The sequence below is a fragment of the Penaeus japonicus genome, unplaced genomic scaffold, assembly GCF_977035675.1.
Source record: "Penaeus japonicus unplaced genomic scaffold, GWHDUDI00000001_assembly GWHDUDI00000030, whole genome shotgun sequence".
In the NCBI taxonomy this organism is placed as follows: Eukaryota; Metazoa; Arthropoda; class Malacostraca; order Decapoda; family Penaeidae; genus Penaeus; species Penaeus japonicus.
The window spans coordinates 1,093,858-1,111,357 of NW_028234432.1; the positions used below are offsets into that span (position 1 = coordinate 1,093,858).

The following is a 17,500-nucleotide window of genomic DNA, read 5'->3' on the forward strand; positions in this document are numbered from 1 at the left end:
GAACGCCCCGGCATTGGGACATTCTAGGCTAGAATTCCCCCGTTGTGGATGGGTTAAGATGTCCTCCCTTGGTGTACAACTTAAGGTGTGAGTCATCCCAGAAGGGTTAAATAAATTGAAATCATTCTAATGGTGACCATAGTTATGAAGATGAGGTTGTGGATTCAAATACATCTTACATAAATAATACTAACATCACAAAGTCAACGTTCTGACGAAACAGCTGATTGATTGCACTGCTTCTAATAATAGCAATTGATATATTTCCACGAGATATTTAACAATTATCAGTTTTCAATAATACCTCATCTGACTTAACAGAAAAGAACTAACAAAAGCATGGATACCATCAACAAATACCACCATTAAACGCGGCCATGACATACCTTGCATGACCTTCACCATGAACGCCACGACAAATCCCCCGACAAAAATACATCAATCTCTCCTCCATTCTTACCATGCTTGGGCCGTGGACAACCGCCTCTTTCTTCTCCTCCAGATTGATGGTTGTCTGCGGGTGAGGACGGTGGCAACAGCGATAATTTATAGGTTTATGTAACTCTTCTTCTTGGCGTGTGGTACGTTCTGGAGTTTCGTCTGCACAGATAAACAAACGGTGGATTCGAGAAATTTCCGTTCTTTTAAGTTAACGTTTTTATACTGGTGCTTTTAGGATATAATTTTCCTTGATTTTTTTTTCTTTGCTATTATATTATCGTCTTAATGTAATTAGATTGTCAGAATAACATACAAAGATGTATTTTGATGTATTTTGTAGTATTGTAATGTTGGAAAGAAACTGAAGGAGTATATAAGGGGAAATGTTTATAGAGTTAAAGAACAATATTTGCACATGTAACTATTTAGTAGAGAAATGAAGACATTAGTACAGCTAAGCATTATTTAGTGATATCATTTCATAAAGGTTATTTAATAAGAAACGTTCCAATCTAAAATAATAGAAAAATTGAACTACATTTATTATCGTTCTTACTGTTTTCCCCATCTTCATTGCATCAGCCTTTGAAGACTTTTAACGAAAAGAGATATCATTATCAATCTAAAAATTAATATCTACCGATAACATACTACTCTAGCATGCACATAAACTCGGGATTTCGGGATTTTAATTGAATTGACATCCATCTTTTGCAACGGCATATCCGCGCATGCAGAGTCGCTTACAAGAACTCTCTTCTCTGTAAACAAACCGTCAGCCGGGTTCAAGAACTGGTGCGCTTGGTTGTAAGATTTACTATATGTAGTATCGTTTTAAGCAGCTGTTGTTATGCTGATAGCTTTCTTTTAGAGAGAGATTGTGGACATAAATGTTGACTTTATGGAGATATTTGTGTGACTTGTTTCATTGCCCGATATGTACTACTAGTTGAGTTGTCCTAGTTTTACTTACACAATTACGTGTTTATAAGTATTTTTGAAGCGGTAGTAAGTTAAGAATGCTTGTGTATATTGATGTCATGTTTTTTACAGTAAACTGGTGATAAATATGAAGATTGATGAGCTAAAATGGGAATTGTTTAATATTTTCTTATAATTATCTTCTAGGTCTAGCATGACCTGGTTGTCTCACATACATCATGCTGGCAAGATCACACCCTCCAGATGGCAAGCTCTCAGCGCCCAGTTGAGGAAATTCTCATCTACAAAACTTGTCCACTCTGAAGTTCGTGTCCGGTTTGCTCCGAGCCCAACAGGTGAATAATGGAACATGTCAGAGTTGATAAAGTACTTGTAGTGCTGAATTTATTTTTGTAATGATTGTAACTTTTTATGTATTCATTTGATGTTAAAAAGTAATATATGTCATTCTAGGACATCTCCACTTAGGTGGATTGCGGACAGCTCTCTATAACTTCCTTTTTGCCAAATCTAATAATGGCAAATTCATCTTGAGAATTGAGGACACCGACCAAGCCCGACTGGTTCCCCAAGCTGCAAGGAAACTTGAGGATATTTTGAACTGGTCGAAAATCCCCCCTGATGAATCTCCATTACTTTCTGGTCCACGAGGACCTTATGTACAATCAGAACGCATAGACTTATACCAAAAACACATACAAACTCTTCTTGAGAATGGAAGTGCATATAAGTGTTTCTGTACTGACACAAGACTAGACTTGATACGGAAAGATGCCCTCAGGCGGCGAGAAACACCCAAGTATGACAACAGGTGTAGATCGCTTTCTTTTGCTAAGATTGAAGAATTTGAGAAGCAAGGAAGACCTTACTGTATAAGATTTAAGGTAATACAGTGTTTTGTAGTGTGTGCCTTACATTTGATGTCATTAAAGAATTGAATTTAAAATGTTTTCAAACTTAGTTTATCAACTCAAGCCACATACAAACAATAAAACACCAGCCAGTAATCTACTTTGGAAACCATGAACAACTCTTATATCTTCATGTAACAGCTGTAAACACCTTGTGATATATATATATATATTATATATATATATATATATATATATATTATATATATATATATATATATATACTATATATATATATATATATATATATATATATATGTTTATATATATATATATATATATATATATATATATATATATATATATATATATATATATATATATATATATATATATATATATATATATATATATGATGTTTCTTTACACGACAGTTAGAAGACATAACGGAGCCCTTCCATGACTTGGTCTATGGATCAATTTTATACAATGTGGCTCAGCAGGAGGGGGACCCTGTATTGCTCAAGTCAGATGGATTTCCCACCTATCACTTTGCTAATGTTGTGGATGATCATTTGATGGAGGTTACACACGTGCTTCGGGGTGTGGAGTGGCAGATATCGACACCAAAACACCTGCTTCTGTACAAGTATGTATGCTGATTATAACAGCTCTCTCCTCTTTTTCATCTCCATCACATACCCTCCTATTCCTCTTCCTCTGGTTTTCCTTTTTCTCTTGCTCCCTCTCCTCCACGTCCCCTTCCTCTTTCTTTAGCACTTTCTTCAGTATAATGTTATTAATGTATGTAGGCTTTTTAAGTTGCAATTACTACTTCTTGCTGGGATTTATATTAATGATTCACTTCATAGCTAAAGAGAAACAGTCTCATTCCTGTTCATTTCTAAGGTGATTATTCTCTTTTTGCAGAGCTTTTGGCTGGGAGCCTCCACAATTTGCACACCTTCCCCTGATCAAGAACAAGGATGGTACAAAGCTGTCCAAAAGACAGGGCGACCTACACATTGAGCGGCTCCAGGCGCAGGGCTACTCCCCTGAAGCCATCATCAATTTTGTGACTGATATTGGTGGAGGTTTTGAGGACAGGGACCACAATGCACTGATGACTGTAGAAGAGCTGACTGAGAGGGTAAAGGAACTTTTATTTTGTTTTTTGTTTCGTCCTATCTTATCAAGAGAGAGAAAGTCAGACTGACCGTTTCATTTATATAATGGGACTTGAGTGTTCTTAGATTAGATATATGTGAATTGAAAGAATCTAGTGAAATTAGATTAATATTAAGCCTTATATATCTTTGGAAGTGACAAATGGAATTATTTTATTTTTTCTGATTTCTTTTGTTTACAAGTAAAGACTACAGATGTAGATATAAATTAGATATAGATGTAGCTATATATATTATATTTATATTAATACTTGCTTTCATATTTATGTGAAACTTTTGAGTAACAAATAGTAGACAAAGCTTTATAAACAAATAATAGTTTTTTTAAACTAAATTAATTAAATGATCTCTTCATAGAAATTGGAGAAATATAGTGGTGATTCATCTTGTCCTTGAAAGTATAATATTCTGAAATAGTTCTGCCTCGTGTTCAATTTCAGTTCTGCTTGTCTAGAGTGACAACAAATTCTTGTCGTCTTGATATGGAGAAAATTAACTGGTTCAATCAGATGGACCTTCAGAGGCGACTACAGATCCCAAAAGAACAAGATCTCTTAGTAGACGAACTACGGCATCTTGTGCAGATGACCTATGGAATAAGGTTGGTGTGCTTGTGTACTTGTGATTTTTTTCTTTTCTTTTCTTTTTGTGGTTATTATGTTCTTAGCATAAAAGATGATAAATTATATGCAATTGGTCTTTGTTTAGGTACACACTGGTATAGTGATTGAATTGAAATTATTGTGCATTACCAGAGGTCTTCTTATATCTGAATTAGCATTAAAAGTAACCTTTTATAGAAAGGGAGCATCTCAATGTCCCATCCTTTATATTTTGCTTAATTATGTGGTAGTTATTCTGTCAGCAGTTAAATACACCAGGCCTATTACTTACAGCTCTGTAAATTCCTTTCTACTCATCCCTAATCTCTAATTCTTCTATATTCATACATTCTTTAAATATCTCTAGTCAAAGGGTTTATAGTGCTAACTTTTTTTTTTCTTGTAACATTTCAGATAAGTAGGGTCCACAATAGACTTGTTTTTCCATCTTCCTGTTTTTTTTTATGTTTCTTATCTTGTTTTCAGCCAGAGGTGTTGTGCTGCCCAAGATAATGTTCTCACCACTGAATATTTAACAAATGTTTTGCTTTGGGGTCAGAAGAGAATAACAAGACTCGATGATCTTGTTGCTCCGGAGTTCACTTATATTTGGGTCATTCCAGAAGAGCTTCCACTCGACCAGCTGCCTCAGATGTCATGTAGTCATGGTTGGTGTTCTTTACGTTTGTAGTGATGTTTAGTTTTTTGCTGATTAATGGAATATGACTGTTTGATAGAGATTCATATGTTTATATGTTATGTCTATGTTGGCTTTTACATTTGCAGGTACTGGAAAAAGTTTGATAATTATAAGTTTTTAGATGGTAGACTTTCCTTTGACTGAAATATTTTTTGTGATCTTGTTTTTTGGAAATCCATGTTTAGACCTGTTGCACTATTTTTTCCCCCTGTACAATTCAGAAAATTAGTAATATACATGGATTAGTAAAAAATGTAATATGTCATTAAAAGGTACTTCATGTAAAGAGGGCAAATTTTGCCATGATTAAGGTTTTGAATTATTTTAGAGGTCCATAATGTAGCATTGCAACTACTGATCTGTAGTTAAAGAAACAAGGAGCTGATAATAATGTGGCAGTCCATATTGACGATCGGTTCCTGATCAAATATCCAAACATTATACTACAGATATTAACTGCTAATGACCATAGAAGTTGGCATTACAGGAAACTTTTAGATGTTAGTGTAACTTTAGATGTTGACTTGCTTCTGAATTTATTGATTTTTTAAATTTTTTTGTTTGCTAAATCTGGGATCTTGGATGAAAGGTGTATTTGTAAAGATAGCTTTGCCTTTGTTATAAGAACATTAGTACGAAAATCACTATAATTGTGTGAATAGTATAACATCAGGTATTACACAAATCATATATCAGACTGCTATTCACATGTGTATAAGCAGGATATTACTGTAAGGGATTGCTAGATTGTGGCCTATAATCTTTATCAGTTTGAAGATGTATGGCTTCAAATTGTTCACCATACTTTTGCATCTTTTACAGAAATGATTTACAGGTGCAGACATAACAACTGTATATCATACTTATATTTATGGAAACACCATTAAGATCTTTGTTTTTTCTTTCAGCTGATGTCTTGCAATATCTTCTAGAGACTATTGTTGTCATGCCACCAGAGAAATTTACAAAAGAGCAGATTCCAAAATATGTCAAGTTGGTGGCAAAGTGGTTCTCACTGAAAACTCCAGTCTTGATGAAACTAGTGAGGATGGCCATCAGTGGCCAGAAGGTGAGAGTAAAGAAACCAGAAAGGAAACAAATGAAATGGTAGTTTGGAAGGGAGTAAAGAAAAGAAATAGGAAGAGAGGTGAAATGTAAAGGAATTAAAAGATATATATATATAGGACACTGGCAGTCACATTACACAATGGCTATTTGATAACATGTCAAATTTGCAGGTACAAGAGATTTTTACAGTGGAAAATGAATTATTTTGATATTCCTTATACTTTGTTCTTTTGGCATAGAACTGATGTCACAATGGTTACAAAGAGATAAAGAAATTCAACTTTTAAATATATTCAGTAAAGGTCTGCTTAGTAAACAAATTATATTCTAAAAAGTTGGCAGTTGAAATTTAATTGGAGTTCTTCTCTCAATACATGTGGGTTCCCAAGTCAAGAAAACAAAGTAGAGCTGTTTTTAAGTCTTTCATTATATTATTAACATTTTTGAAGGATACTAATCCTATTTGTATTCCAGGAAGGACCACCTGTTGGGGAGATGCTGTCAATCTTGGGAAAGGAGACAACTATAGAAAGGCTTAAACATGCCTATGCATTATTAGACAAGAGATAACTATGTATTCCCGGAGCATCAAGAGTTCTTATGTTGTGTATAGTAAAGGATTTTATTGTAAATTTTGTTTCTCTTTGGTATTCATTTACAATATGACAGGATAAAATGATATTTTATATTCATACATTTTCCATATTCTTTTAATAGTGATTAAGAAATTCACCATAACTGGAAATGAGTAATAGTAGATACAATTTCTGCAAGCATGTAAAAATGGTGCGGTAATTCACACTGAGCAGTCACCATAGAAATTTATTTTGAAAATTTACAATATCAAGGTCACATATTATTAAAATAATACCTAGTACACTCTGTTATGTATAAATATTTTATATATAAATTTATACATTAAGCTTGAAAATCTGTCCTAGCAAGCTGTTAAAACCTAAAGCATTAGGAATGTCTACAGCCTTCTACAAGCTTTTCCTCTGCTTTTCCATATCAAGTTCTTTAAGCCTTGTTCTTGCTTTGGTAGATATTTTGTTTGTAATGGCAATAAATATAATATCCTTCAATCTATTAGCATTAAAGTTTCCAAGTTTAAGAAATCCCTTGTGGTACAAATCATTAAGTAATGTAAGATTAGTTTATTTCCATTTACAAATATATATATATATATACACACACACATGAATGACAACTTCAAAGACAAATATCAAGACTCTACCTTTGGTAAAGTGTTCAAATTAAATCATCCTGGGATAATGTAGACCATGAAATAAAAATATATATATATAGACTCTCTCCCTTCTAGGCTATCGATCAGCATAAAAAATGCCAACCAAAAACACAACGCAGACATTTACATTCAATTACCTTGATACAGTTTGGAGAAAAATTTAAAGCCTTATATACATGCAGATCAGCTGATGGGAAAGGAGAGGAAGAAGAAATATAGTATAGTTAAATGTTGAAACTTTAATGGGAGAGGGAGAGAGGGAGTGGAAGAAACATAGTATATTCAAAAGTAGAAACTTTTTTTTTTTTTTTAAGTTCATGAAACAGGCATATAAACTAAAGAATTATTAGCTGAAAATCTGAGACAATATCCAATACATTATAAAGTGATCTGTCTTGAACCACACTTTCATCACACAGCCCTAAACTGCCTTTTTTTTCTTTTCTTTTTCTTTTTTTTTTACCTTTTTCTTTTCTTTTTGGTTCTCCACTTTAAGAGTAAATTTGCCTGAAGTACAAATGCTCTTCATCACAAATACTAAATTTTCTGAATCTAGAATGTTTATGTTTGTAGTTTCATCAATTTTTGACAATAAATTACAGTTAAAAAAAGGTGCATAAACTCACATGCAAAATAAATGCTTTGACTCTCACACAGAGAAGATAAATAAGAAAAAAGAATCAGATTTTCAGTGAAAAAATATTCTTTAACATTAATAATAATCAAAAACAGAAATTAACCTTTACTTATAATTCAAATCATGATCCCAATTACCTTTTGATAGGAAAAGGCCACAAACAATGCCCAGGTCAACTAGCCCGTTTTGTGAAAATTGTAAAGGCAGCATCACACTAGTAACATCTTTATTACATTTACTTCTTAAATTTTGTCTTGCATATTACAATAATATTAAGAACTCAACATCAATAGAATGCAAATTGAAGTCTTCCATTTTCCGAAGCTTAACTGATTTAATTGGTCCGTTTATGATGAGCTCATCCTTAAGTCCTATTATTGCAACCTTTTTTTTCACTCATTTATCTTTAGCTTATGTCTCAAATCCTGAAAGTAATATGCTTTGATGTGCATTATCAAGTATAGTTGATCCTCCTACAAGAAGAGATAATATATATATAATTCGAAGTAGATATGTTCTTATGAGAGGTCGAGAAAAGATACCCAATGTTGCCAGGAGTATCCAATCTCACACAACTACATATTAAGTAAAAAAAAAAAAAAGTGAGCTAGTGTGACACTGTCTCACTGAGTGGTCACTACAGACTGACTGACAAACTGTTCAATTTTGCATTCCCTTTTCAAAAAAAAATACAGTAATTCAAAAGAGAATCAATATATGTTAGAAAGAACTCACACCTAAAAGAGACATTATCATGACCTCTATACAACATTTCTTTTTTAGTAATTCATACTTCTTTGGCTGGAAGTTAGTAGGGAAGGGGGGGGGGGGAGAATCGATAGCATACTTTACTACCCTGGTCATAATACTGCTGTTAGCTATGAAGCTCTTGAAGGCAAAGATTAATATACTCACTATGAGATTTTTGGGGGAGGGAGGGAAGGAAAGAGAGAGGAATATGAGTATATAAGATCATCTGTACAATTTGCATTTGACATAGAAAGGCTACTTTTGCCATTACAATTTGTTTTCTTATAATTACAGAGGATCACTGGAAGACTCCTCTGTATGTGACTGGCACTTACAGCATTCATTACAAAGAAGGAAGACTACCCTAGTGTAAGAGAGAAAGAAATGAAAATTAAAGTAGACCTTTAAGAACAAAATCTAGACCTTTACATTTACCCTTAATTTTCTACTGGAACACAAAAATATCTTAAACTCCTGTCAAAATCAAAAAGTAAGAGAGTAAGTCACTTGTACAAAGATTCTGTAAAGGCCATATCCTTTTGTGTAACATTCTTGATTACATATAACTTTTTCTTCACTTCAACAAGAAATATATTTCCCATATCTGGGGTCACTTGCTCACCTCTCTCTGGTCCTTGTTTCACACTGAATAATACACACCTTGCTTTATTCACCTTGAGAAAAATAACATTACCAAATTTAATTACATCTGCCACACTACTAAAACTGCAAAAATTTTTACTTGTTTATTATTATCTATGTTGACTGGCTCAGTTCTTGTAATATTGTTAAGTTTTCAAAGGCGCTAAAATCAATACTCTGTCTTGTATCGCTGAGTATGCTTCTTACCTGAAAATAACAGACATGTCAAGTTATTCAGAGAATAGGCAACATATGAAACAACTTCAAAAATGTGTCAACTGAACAGTCTAGTTAATCTGTATCATAAAATTGTTTGAGCAAAAAATAATCATGTGTTCAAGATCAAAAAAAAGAATTAATTATCCTCTTCTATATCTTTAAACAACTAAAAAAAGACACTTATGCCCCTTACCATGTTTGTAAAGAAATTAGCATGCTGAGGCTTCTCAGCATATTTTTCATACTGATCTAAACTGTCGTGGAGTTTGAGGGTGAGGCTGTCGTAGTTATTCCGGACAACCTCAAGTACCTGTTGATGGTATATTATCTAATACAAATGATACAAATGTAAAAGCGCTTTCCAAAATATGTCAAACTCTTGAGTCGAGTGCAATATCCAGCCGAACAACTAGCCACATATATTATCTCACTACTGGCCTGAATGGTTGCTTTTTACTTCTGAATATTTCCGATACAATGAAAAATCCAATATGCTATGCTGGTATTGAATCAATTTTAAGAAATATTAAATCAAATTTAATCTGTGTAAATCGTCCATCTACGAGAAAATGCAATTTCTCCTTTCTGATGGATAAATATTTTTCTCCAACTCGGCTTCATCTATGTGTTTTACTGACCTGTTCCTCTGTAAGTGTTGATACTCCATGTTCCTGACTCCACTTGTCTAACTTTGGGGTGAAATGGTTTATTATTGATCTGTAACAAGAAGAACAGACTTAATTTGTCGTTATCAAAGAAAACCTAAAAGCGTAGATACAACCTCTGCTTACAATAACTTTCAAAGAAGTATTGTTTATCAAGTCATTACATCTGCACAGAAAAATGTGAAGCAAGCATTACCATGTTTCAAGACTGTATAGAAACCAACATATAAGTTAAATAAACAAACTTTTTTACTGATTGAAGAGAAATAACTACTGTGATTTTGGTATGAGCAGGCAATTACAAGTTCATACAGCATGACACCCTCTACATATGACTCACCTGACATTGCCTAGTGAGTTTGTGAGCTTTTGTGCACTTTCTTTATAATCCCCATCTGTTCTTGAATAACGTAAGCTCATGGAGTACATGTTTTCAAACACCTGCAGGAAAAATGGGGGAAGAAAAAAGAAATAATAATGAGAATAATTACACTTCTTTATGGAAAAATACAGGTCTTTATGAAGTGCAAAAACAATCAATTGCTCATTGTATTTCCACTTATCATGCAAGAATTTTCTTTATTTCCCTATATAATAAATGACTGTAAAGAAATCTGACCTGGTGCATCCTCATGATTTCATAGTAGAGCTCATCATAGCTTGAAGGGGTCGAGAGGAAAGTGTCACCATATGTGATGAACAAATTGAAAATGTTCATAACCTGTGTGGAGATGTCTATATATTAGCTAGGCAGAATAACAAGTGTGTGAATTAATTATACAAATTACAATTTTATATTGACCATAATACTAAATGTCTTCAAGACTGAAATTTTAAAACAGTCAAATTACAGCTTTTACAAAGGATATGTAACAAAATAAAAAATGCAACGATCAGCTATAGCAAGAGGGAAAAGAAATAACAGAGAGACTGGCTGGCATTTTACCTGGTGTGCCAACTGGAAGATATTCATTTTCTTAGCCAGATACGCCTCATTGGTGACAAGGAATTTGGCTAGAGCAATCAGGGCTGCCCACAGATCCTTCCAATTGTAGGGCAGTCGGACTGAGTTGCGCTTCTGGTAGCAGAGGAGCCGGTGGACAATCCTCACGTTCAGGAGAAATAGTTCCAGGGGGAGTTTCTTCATCATATGGGACATCATGAATTCTACCATTACATCTGTAGTGATCATTTAAATTTCAAATTAGGGAGAACCTATTGAAATCATACCTCTGGAATATGCATGAGCAGACTTATCTTGTCCAAAACAGTGTTAAAGACTCTTATGGTATTGGTGAGAGAATTATCAAAGTCATCTTGTAAATGATGGAGGGGAGGGGAGGGGAGGGGAGGGGAGGGGAGGGGAGGGGAGGGGAGAGGAGAGGAGAGGAGAGGAGAGGAGAGGAGGAGAGAGAGAGGAGAGGAGAGGAGAGGAGAGGAGAGGAGAGGAGAGGAGAGGAGAGAGAGGAGAGGAGAGGAGAGGAGAGGAGAGGAGAGGAGAGGAGAGGAGAGGAGAGGAGAGGAGAGGAGAGGAGAGGAGAGGGAGAGGGAGGAGAGGAGAGGGAGAGGAGAGGAGAGGAGAGGAGAGGAGAGGAGAGGGGAAGGGAGGGAGAGGAGAGGAGAGGGGAGGGGAGGGAGGGGAGGGAGAGGAGAGGAGAGGAGAGGAGAGGAGAGGAGAGGAGAGGAAGAGGAGGAAGATGATGAGGAGAATGGGGGGGGGAGGAAGCAAAAGATGAGGAAAAAAGTCCCCTCCATCATATCCAATTATGCAATAATCACACCAACACAACAGAAGTGTAAATTGCCCACGCACCTAGTACCGCACATGCCAATGGACGAGCATGGGGCGTCTTCTCCGGTATGACTTTGCGATGTCTCATGGGGAGGCGGTGTAAGGGCACTGTGAACACCAGATTGGCGTCATGGAGAAGCAGGTTGCAATACTGGTCCTCAGCTATGCATGTGATGATGATGAAGCAAAGTTTGACGTTGTTCAGACTCTCCTCTGTCTTTGTGTCCTGCATCACTATGGAGCTGGAGAGGGGGGGATGGTTAAGATGTATAGCGGATATAATTTGTTGATAAAAAATAACTACTAAAATCTCACACCTCAAATTCTATTCATAAAAAAAAAAAAAAATCTAATGACAGTATACCACATACTGCAAAGAGAAATTTAAACAATCTTTAAAAAAAAACATCTTGCATTACCCTTTATAACACGCACACACAACATCATACAAAAAGAACAAAAATAAAATCTTTACCAATATTCTAGAAAAGTGACAAGCAGATTTGTAGGCTGTAACGTGGCTTCTAATTCTACTGTTGGCGCAGGGTTGTTCTGGTCACTGACATCCGTGGTTGGAGGAGTGCTGCCCCGGTCAAGTGTGTTGGCAGGGGAAGGTGGGGTTGAGGGGTCTGTTGCCGTGGTGAGGGCAGTGATGAAGTTGCGATTCAAGTGAACGGCTTCGTACAGCGCCAAGAGGAATGAATCGTTTGCCCTGAAATATTGCAATGGCATTAATGATCTTGATAATGTGATATATATTTGTGTCTATCTTTTATTGAGATCCATTTCCAAATCTGAAATATTTTCTGTGATAAAATTAATGAAAATATAAACAAATCTTATACACCATTTCAATAATTAATATTTCACTAATTTTAGTAGATAGGACTTTATATGATAGATAGATAAATAATTATGAATATACAAATAGGTAAACAGGTGTAACACAGGTGTTCATTGTTATTCATATACAACACATGCTATCCCAATCCTGTACATTTTACAACAGGCTAGCTACATCTCTTACATTTGCTGGCTTTATCTCAGCCACTTCAGCAATAATATAAAGGTTATAACTGTCCTACAAAAACAGTTGAGCAAAACACAACTACCACTTACACAGATTGCTTGTTATCTATATTTTCTTACATCCTACTATCTTTTAAGAATACCTTCTTTGTGACAAGCAAAACATTTTCAATTATCTCTACTTTTGTCATGCATACCTTCAACTTATTAAAATGAAAGAGCCTTACTTAATGTGTTCATTACGTGTTGCCATCTCCTCAGACACAAACATGGATCCTACCATGGATGTAAGGGAGGCAAACCACCCTGAGCCATGTGGTTCCATGAAGTGGGCTGAATATTTGTGGTTAAAATCTGCCAGGGATGCCGTTATTACCTGTTAGGAAGGATAATTCTCCCACGTTAAATACTGATTCAAATACCTTCAGAGCAAATCTGATTATATAGCAACATTATGCTCTTTATCAAATTATAACATATACAAACTACCTGTTCTCATAAACTGGAATACACACTGCCTTAGTAATATAAATCAGTAAAATAAATCTATTATAAAGCAGAATGAATAATTCTTTACCGACATAAACACTACACCTTCTAAAGAAATGAGAAACACCCAGTATGTCTCTCGAGTCTAACCTTCACTAAATGTTAGTCAGAGGAATAATTTATTCATATTATACACCAACCCAAATCCATTGTATAAACCCGTGCTTGAGAAGGATATCTCACCTGGCCATAGCCATTTAAAATGAGTTCATCATCTAAGAGGGAGAGGTTGACAGTATATGGGTTGGTCATCTCATGCTTGCGGTAGTTCACCATCAGCATGAGGTACAGCACTGCTTCTGGGCCATGTTGGTTACGTGTACTTGAGTGGCTCAACAGCTGCAATAGCAAAATTCTATGAAACTCCAGTACATAAATACTGCTTGATCAACAGGATGAAAAGAATAAGATGACAAAGAGAAAAACAAACAAGAACACATTATGCAAGGTAAGGCTTTGCATTGCTACTACTTAGAAAAAGAAAAGAAAAGAAAACATTGCTATAAATATGTGTGCATGTGAGTTGGTCTACGAGTATCCAAAATGATCAACAGTTCAATTAGTTGAGCCTTACCTGAATGACAGAGTCGAAGTTGCAATTGATGGTGAGGTACTCCAGAACAGTGTTCTGGCTAATATTGTCTGTTCCTGTGGCCAGAACTAACAGGAACTTCAGACTAAGGGACTTGAGACTATCACAATATTCACCTGCAAGAAAGTTTAGCTATGACTCTCTCTGCATATTTAGGCAAGTTAAAACACAGTTAGAATCAACTTGAAAAACATTGCAACTCAATGTAATTTTATTCTATATTTGCATCTGAGTCATCACAATATTAAATCATGTCTATTTAGTTCTGTAGCTTCTAACATGTGTATCATAAAAGACGGCAAAAAGAATTACTAAAATATAAATGCAAATATTTGATGCTACATCTAAAACGCACACAAAATTTTCTCAGTCACTCTTACAACCTACTTACCTGTTAGGAAATTTGAGACGTGATTCAGAAGGAGTTGCATTTGCTCTTCGGCAGAATCAAAGCCTATGAGTATGTTAATGAAGTCAAACCCATAGTCGCCCTGCATTTTTCTGTAGAGTCCACGAACCAGGCTGCATAATGTCTGCAGAGGGAAATGAAAAACTGTGCCTTCCTAATGCAATAACATTTGTGCATTTCTATTTAATACCATTCTAAAATAATATTCCTACTGCATATTTTTTGGTAATTCATATACCAATATTGATAATAATAACAGTAATAATAAGAATAGTAATGATAATGATATTATTAATAATAATAATAATAATAATAATAATAATAATAATAATAATAATAATAATAATGATCATGATAATAATAATAGTAATAATAATAATACCAACAATTTAAAAAAAAACAAACAAAAAAACAATAACCCCAAAGACACCTACCAAAAGGGCATTAATGACCCGTATATGGTGGTCATGGGACAGGGTCTGCACACACTTGGAGAAGAGGGTGTTGATATTCTCCTTGAGTCCCAGCAGCTGGTCTGACGTGCATCTGCTGATCTCGCCTTCCAGAGCTGACATCTTTGGCTGTCAAATAAAAGTAATTAAGAAGCGAAGAAAACGAGGGGTGTGAAATGAGTAAGGCTCAGTATAGGCACATAAATATCTCCAATCAAAAAACTTTGAGAAATATGAATTACAAGAATATGGACAACATCAGGAAGAAGGAAAAATGTTAAAGACCCTGAGAAAAACACTAATAATGAAGATAAAAATACAGAAAAGCATAACGGAATAAGAAAAAGAAAGAAAGAAAGGAAAATAATGGATAAAACATTACTAATAAAAATTTCGTAGGCTCCTAACTACCTTGAGCAGGAAGAGATCCTCCCAGAACCTAGAGTTGTTGATGCAGGGATCTGCACCATGGAAGAGGTCCTCATACATCTGTACGACCTTCTCCTTCAGGTGCCGCCGGACCCCCCCCGGCTTCAGCTTGCTCCCCATGGTGTGGTCGGCACACTGCTGTCTGTCTCTCGTGTCTGGTGAGGGGAGAAAGAGGACGGTGATGCACGTGTGCATATTACTCATGTACAATGGCAGGAATGTGGGAATTTCTGAGAAAATTAAGGAGTACAGTATAAACAAAAATATGCAAATTAATATGGTGGTTTATATAACTTATCATTATCAATATTTATCTATAGGGCCTGATTCAAAAATAAATTTTCCTTTATATCTCTTTCCCTTTCAAATACAGACATTTATAGAATAGGCAAGTAGGTGCAAAAAGAAATGCACAATTAAAAAGTTATGTAAGATTATCTTTATTGACAAAATGCTCACATAATTCTCTAATCGTTTTGTTAAACATTGTATCTTACATATCCAATCTTATTAGACTTTGTCTTGGCCAAAATAAAATTTGATTCTACTTCTGTCACAAAATGCTTCTTTAAGTATATATTGCAAATTAACCAAATTTTGAGGCTTACTGTGTGCCAAGTCTTTTACATCCTATATCCCCCTTATGACCAGGGATTTATTTGTTTGAAATATAGCAAGCAAGCACAGCTTCCTGCTAAGAGATTTCTCTAGGATTGAGGCTGTCCTGACCCTCTTCATGTGATTTTCAACTACCCTCTTCTAAGGCATGACAAAATGAGGTTCTTCTTCTTCGTCTTCTTTTATTGAAGTCAAGAAAAATGTGTATTTACAAATGTCACTAAGTACAATGTCCACATATGGTGAAACTCCATGACATGATAGAACATCATCTCTCATGTCAGAAACATTCTGATGACGTGATAAGATATCACCTGTCGTGTCAGAAATATTCTGATGATGTGATATGACGTCATCTGTCATGATTGGGTTAACCCGTTAACGACGGATGATGTGTTTTTTTTGTCATATATGACACAGGACCTCTTGCCTGACAATGGGCGTCATGGCGTTCGGGGATTCTGGATCACTATGTTATTTTATTATACTATAAGTAATGAATGAGTGATGTTGACAATTGCAGTCATAATTATTATAACTGCCGTAATAATAAGCAAAATGGTTTTCAACTCACTTACAAAACCTAGATGGCACCACTTTCTTCTAGCACCAGCAGGAGAGAGAGCCTTGAATGGCACCCATCTACGGTCTCTAGCAAGCACTATCTCTGTAGAGTGATGGCACATCGCAAGTTCCCGACCTCTTGCTCTAAAGTACCGCAGATGAAAGATGTGCAGACAGAACGAGAGGAGGAAGGTGACTCACACCATGCCCAATGCATACAATGTGACCCTGTGCCAGTATGGATGCCTTTTATTGTGGCACTCACTGTCAAAAGCACAAGTTTCCTTCCTCTTCCCAACCTCTTCATTTTGGATGGTTATAAGTTTCGTGTTTGTTCGTGACAGCACAGAAATACGAAAAAATAAAGTTGTTTTTTGTCCCCCTAAAACAGTAATACTTCTATCACATTGAGTGTAAAGAAAAAAAAATGAGTTGATATGGACCCTGAACTACAATTTTAGTCAACTGCAGAATTGATGGAGCCTGTGATATGACAGACATAAATTTCTAAAAATAGTAAAACACATAAAAAAACAAAACACAAAAATGTCTCTAGCTCTACTATGAGTGACTAAAAGGGAGTGGGAAAAATCAAATTATGTTGCAGAAGCTGCCTCAATCAGAAATAAAACTCATCTTGGAGCCTGTGTAAGCAAAGCTATCCCCCGTCGGCAATGGGTTAAGGAGCCCTCCTTTCTATTTTTAAATAATTATATCAATAAAATTTATAAATATATTTGCACTTAATTCTTTATATCTAATCATTCTTTTCTCTTGTTAACCCATTCCCGACGGGGGAATTCTAGCCTTGAATGTTCCAATCCAAATGGGGGCGAATTATTAGCCTAAAATCAAATGAATTGATGCCAAACACAATATGTGCCCGCCGGCCTGGGCTTTTGAATGCGCGCATACCACCCTGTGTGTACTGTGGGTCTGTGGGTTAATATCTCCCTTTTACCTGTTCAATATGGACTTATTAAACAAAATATAAAAAACAGTAATAAATCCATCATTCTAAATAACTCATCTCTGAGTAGTTAATCAAATTAACTTTTGTATTTGAACTTTGAATTGTATTTATTGGCAACAATATGTCCTTGTAAATATCTT

At 35.2% G+C, this 17,500-nt stretch overlaps 3 protein-coding genes across 5 annotated transcripts in view; 1 reads left to right on the top strand and 2 right to left on the bottom strand.

The window, feature by feature from the left end:
• Positions 1-614, bottom strand: part of LOC122264812 (mitochondrial import inner membrane translocase subunit TIM14) — a 4,268-nt gene extending 3,654 nt beyond the window's left edge. The window contains exon 1 of the mRNA XM_043033877.2: positions 461-614. Within this exon, the coding sequence (XP_042889811.1) occupies positions 461-463 (3 nt within the window). The 5' untranslated portion in view covers positions 464-614. The remainder of the gene's footprint in view (positions 1-460) is intronic.
• A 545-nt stretch (positions 615-1,159) lies between these two features.
• Positions 1,160-6,423, top strand: GluRS-m (putative glutamate--tRNA ligase, mitochondrial). Of its 2 annotated transcripts, none has more exons than XM_043033884.2 (9): positions 1,160-1,248; positions 1,570-1,718; positions 1,837-2,267; positions 2,669-2,883; positions 3,165-3,384; positions 3,862-4,022; positions 4,510-4,691; positions 5,632-5,792; positions 6,266-6,423. In XM_043033884.2, the coding sequence occupies exons 2-9, from the start codon at positions 1,577-1,579 to the stop codon at positions 6,359-6,361; spliced, it is 1,608 nt and encodes a 535-aa protein (XP_042889818.2). In that variant the 5' UTR covers positions 1,160-1,248; positions 1,570-1,576; the 3' UTR covers positions 6,362-6,423. The 2 variants fall into 2 exon arrangements, with proteins under 2 accessions (XP_042889818.2, XP_086410954.1); XM_086554828.1 differs by lacking the exon at positions 1,160-1,248 and adding an exon at positions 1,330-1,449.
• The window catches only part of LOC122264814 (armadillo-like helical domain-containing protein 3), a 12,163-nt gene continuing 861 nt past the window's right edge, over positions 6,199-17,500 (bottom strand). For both annotated transcript variants that reach the window (XM_043033881.2, XM_043033880.2), the window contains exons 2-15: positions 15,188-15,360; positions 14,759-14,905; positions 14,307-14,448; positions 13,898-14,031; positions 13,507-13,662; positions 13,002-13,150; positions 12,221-12,457; positions 11,767-11,987; positions 10,900-11,132; positions 10,573-10,674; positions 10,294-10,394; positions 9,927-10,005; positions 9,482-9,598; positions 6,199-9,276 (exon numbers count right to left, since the gene is read on the bottom strand). In XM_043033881.2, the coding sequence (XP_042889815.1) occupies positions 9,184-9,276; positions 9,482-9,598; positions 9,927-10,005; positions 10,294-10,394; positions 10,573-10,674; positions 10,900-11,132; positions 11,767-11,987; positions 12,221-12,457; positions 13,002-13,150; positions 13,507-13,662; positions 13,898-14,031; positions 14,307-14,448; positions 14,759-14,905; positions 15,188-15,325 (2,049 nt within the window). In that variant the 5' untranslated portion in view covers positions 15,326-15,360 and the 3' untranslated portion in view covers positions 6,199-9,183. The remainder of the gene's footprint in view (positions 9,277-9,481; positions 9,599-9,926; positions 10,006-10,293; positions 10,395-10,572; positions 10,675-10,899; positions 11,133-11,766; positions 11,988-12,220; positions 12,458-13,001; positions 13,151-13,506; positions 13,663-13,897; positions 14,032-14,306; positions 14,449-14,758; positions 14,906-15,187; positions 15,361-17,500) is intronic.

Coding starts and splice junctions, on each gene's coding strand:
- GluRS-m (XM_043033884.2), top strand. CDS start 1,577: ATGACCTGGTTGTCTCACATACATCATGCTGGCAAGATCACACCCTCC. Junction 1,719..1,836: donor GTTTGCTCCGAGCCCAACAG/GTGAATAATGGA, acceptor ATGTCATTCTAG/GACATCTCCACTTAGGTGGA. Junction 2,268..2,668: donor CTTACTGTATAAGATTTAAG/GTAATACAGTGT, acceptor TTTACACGACAG/TTAGAAGACATAACGGAGCC.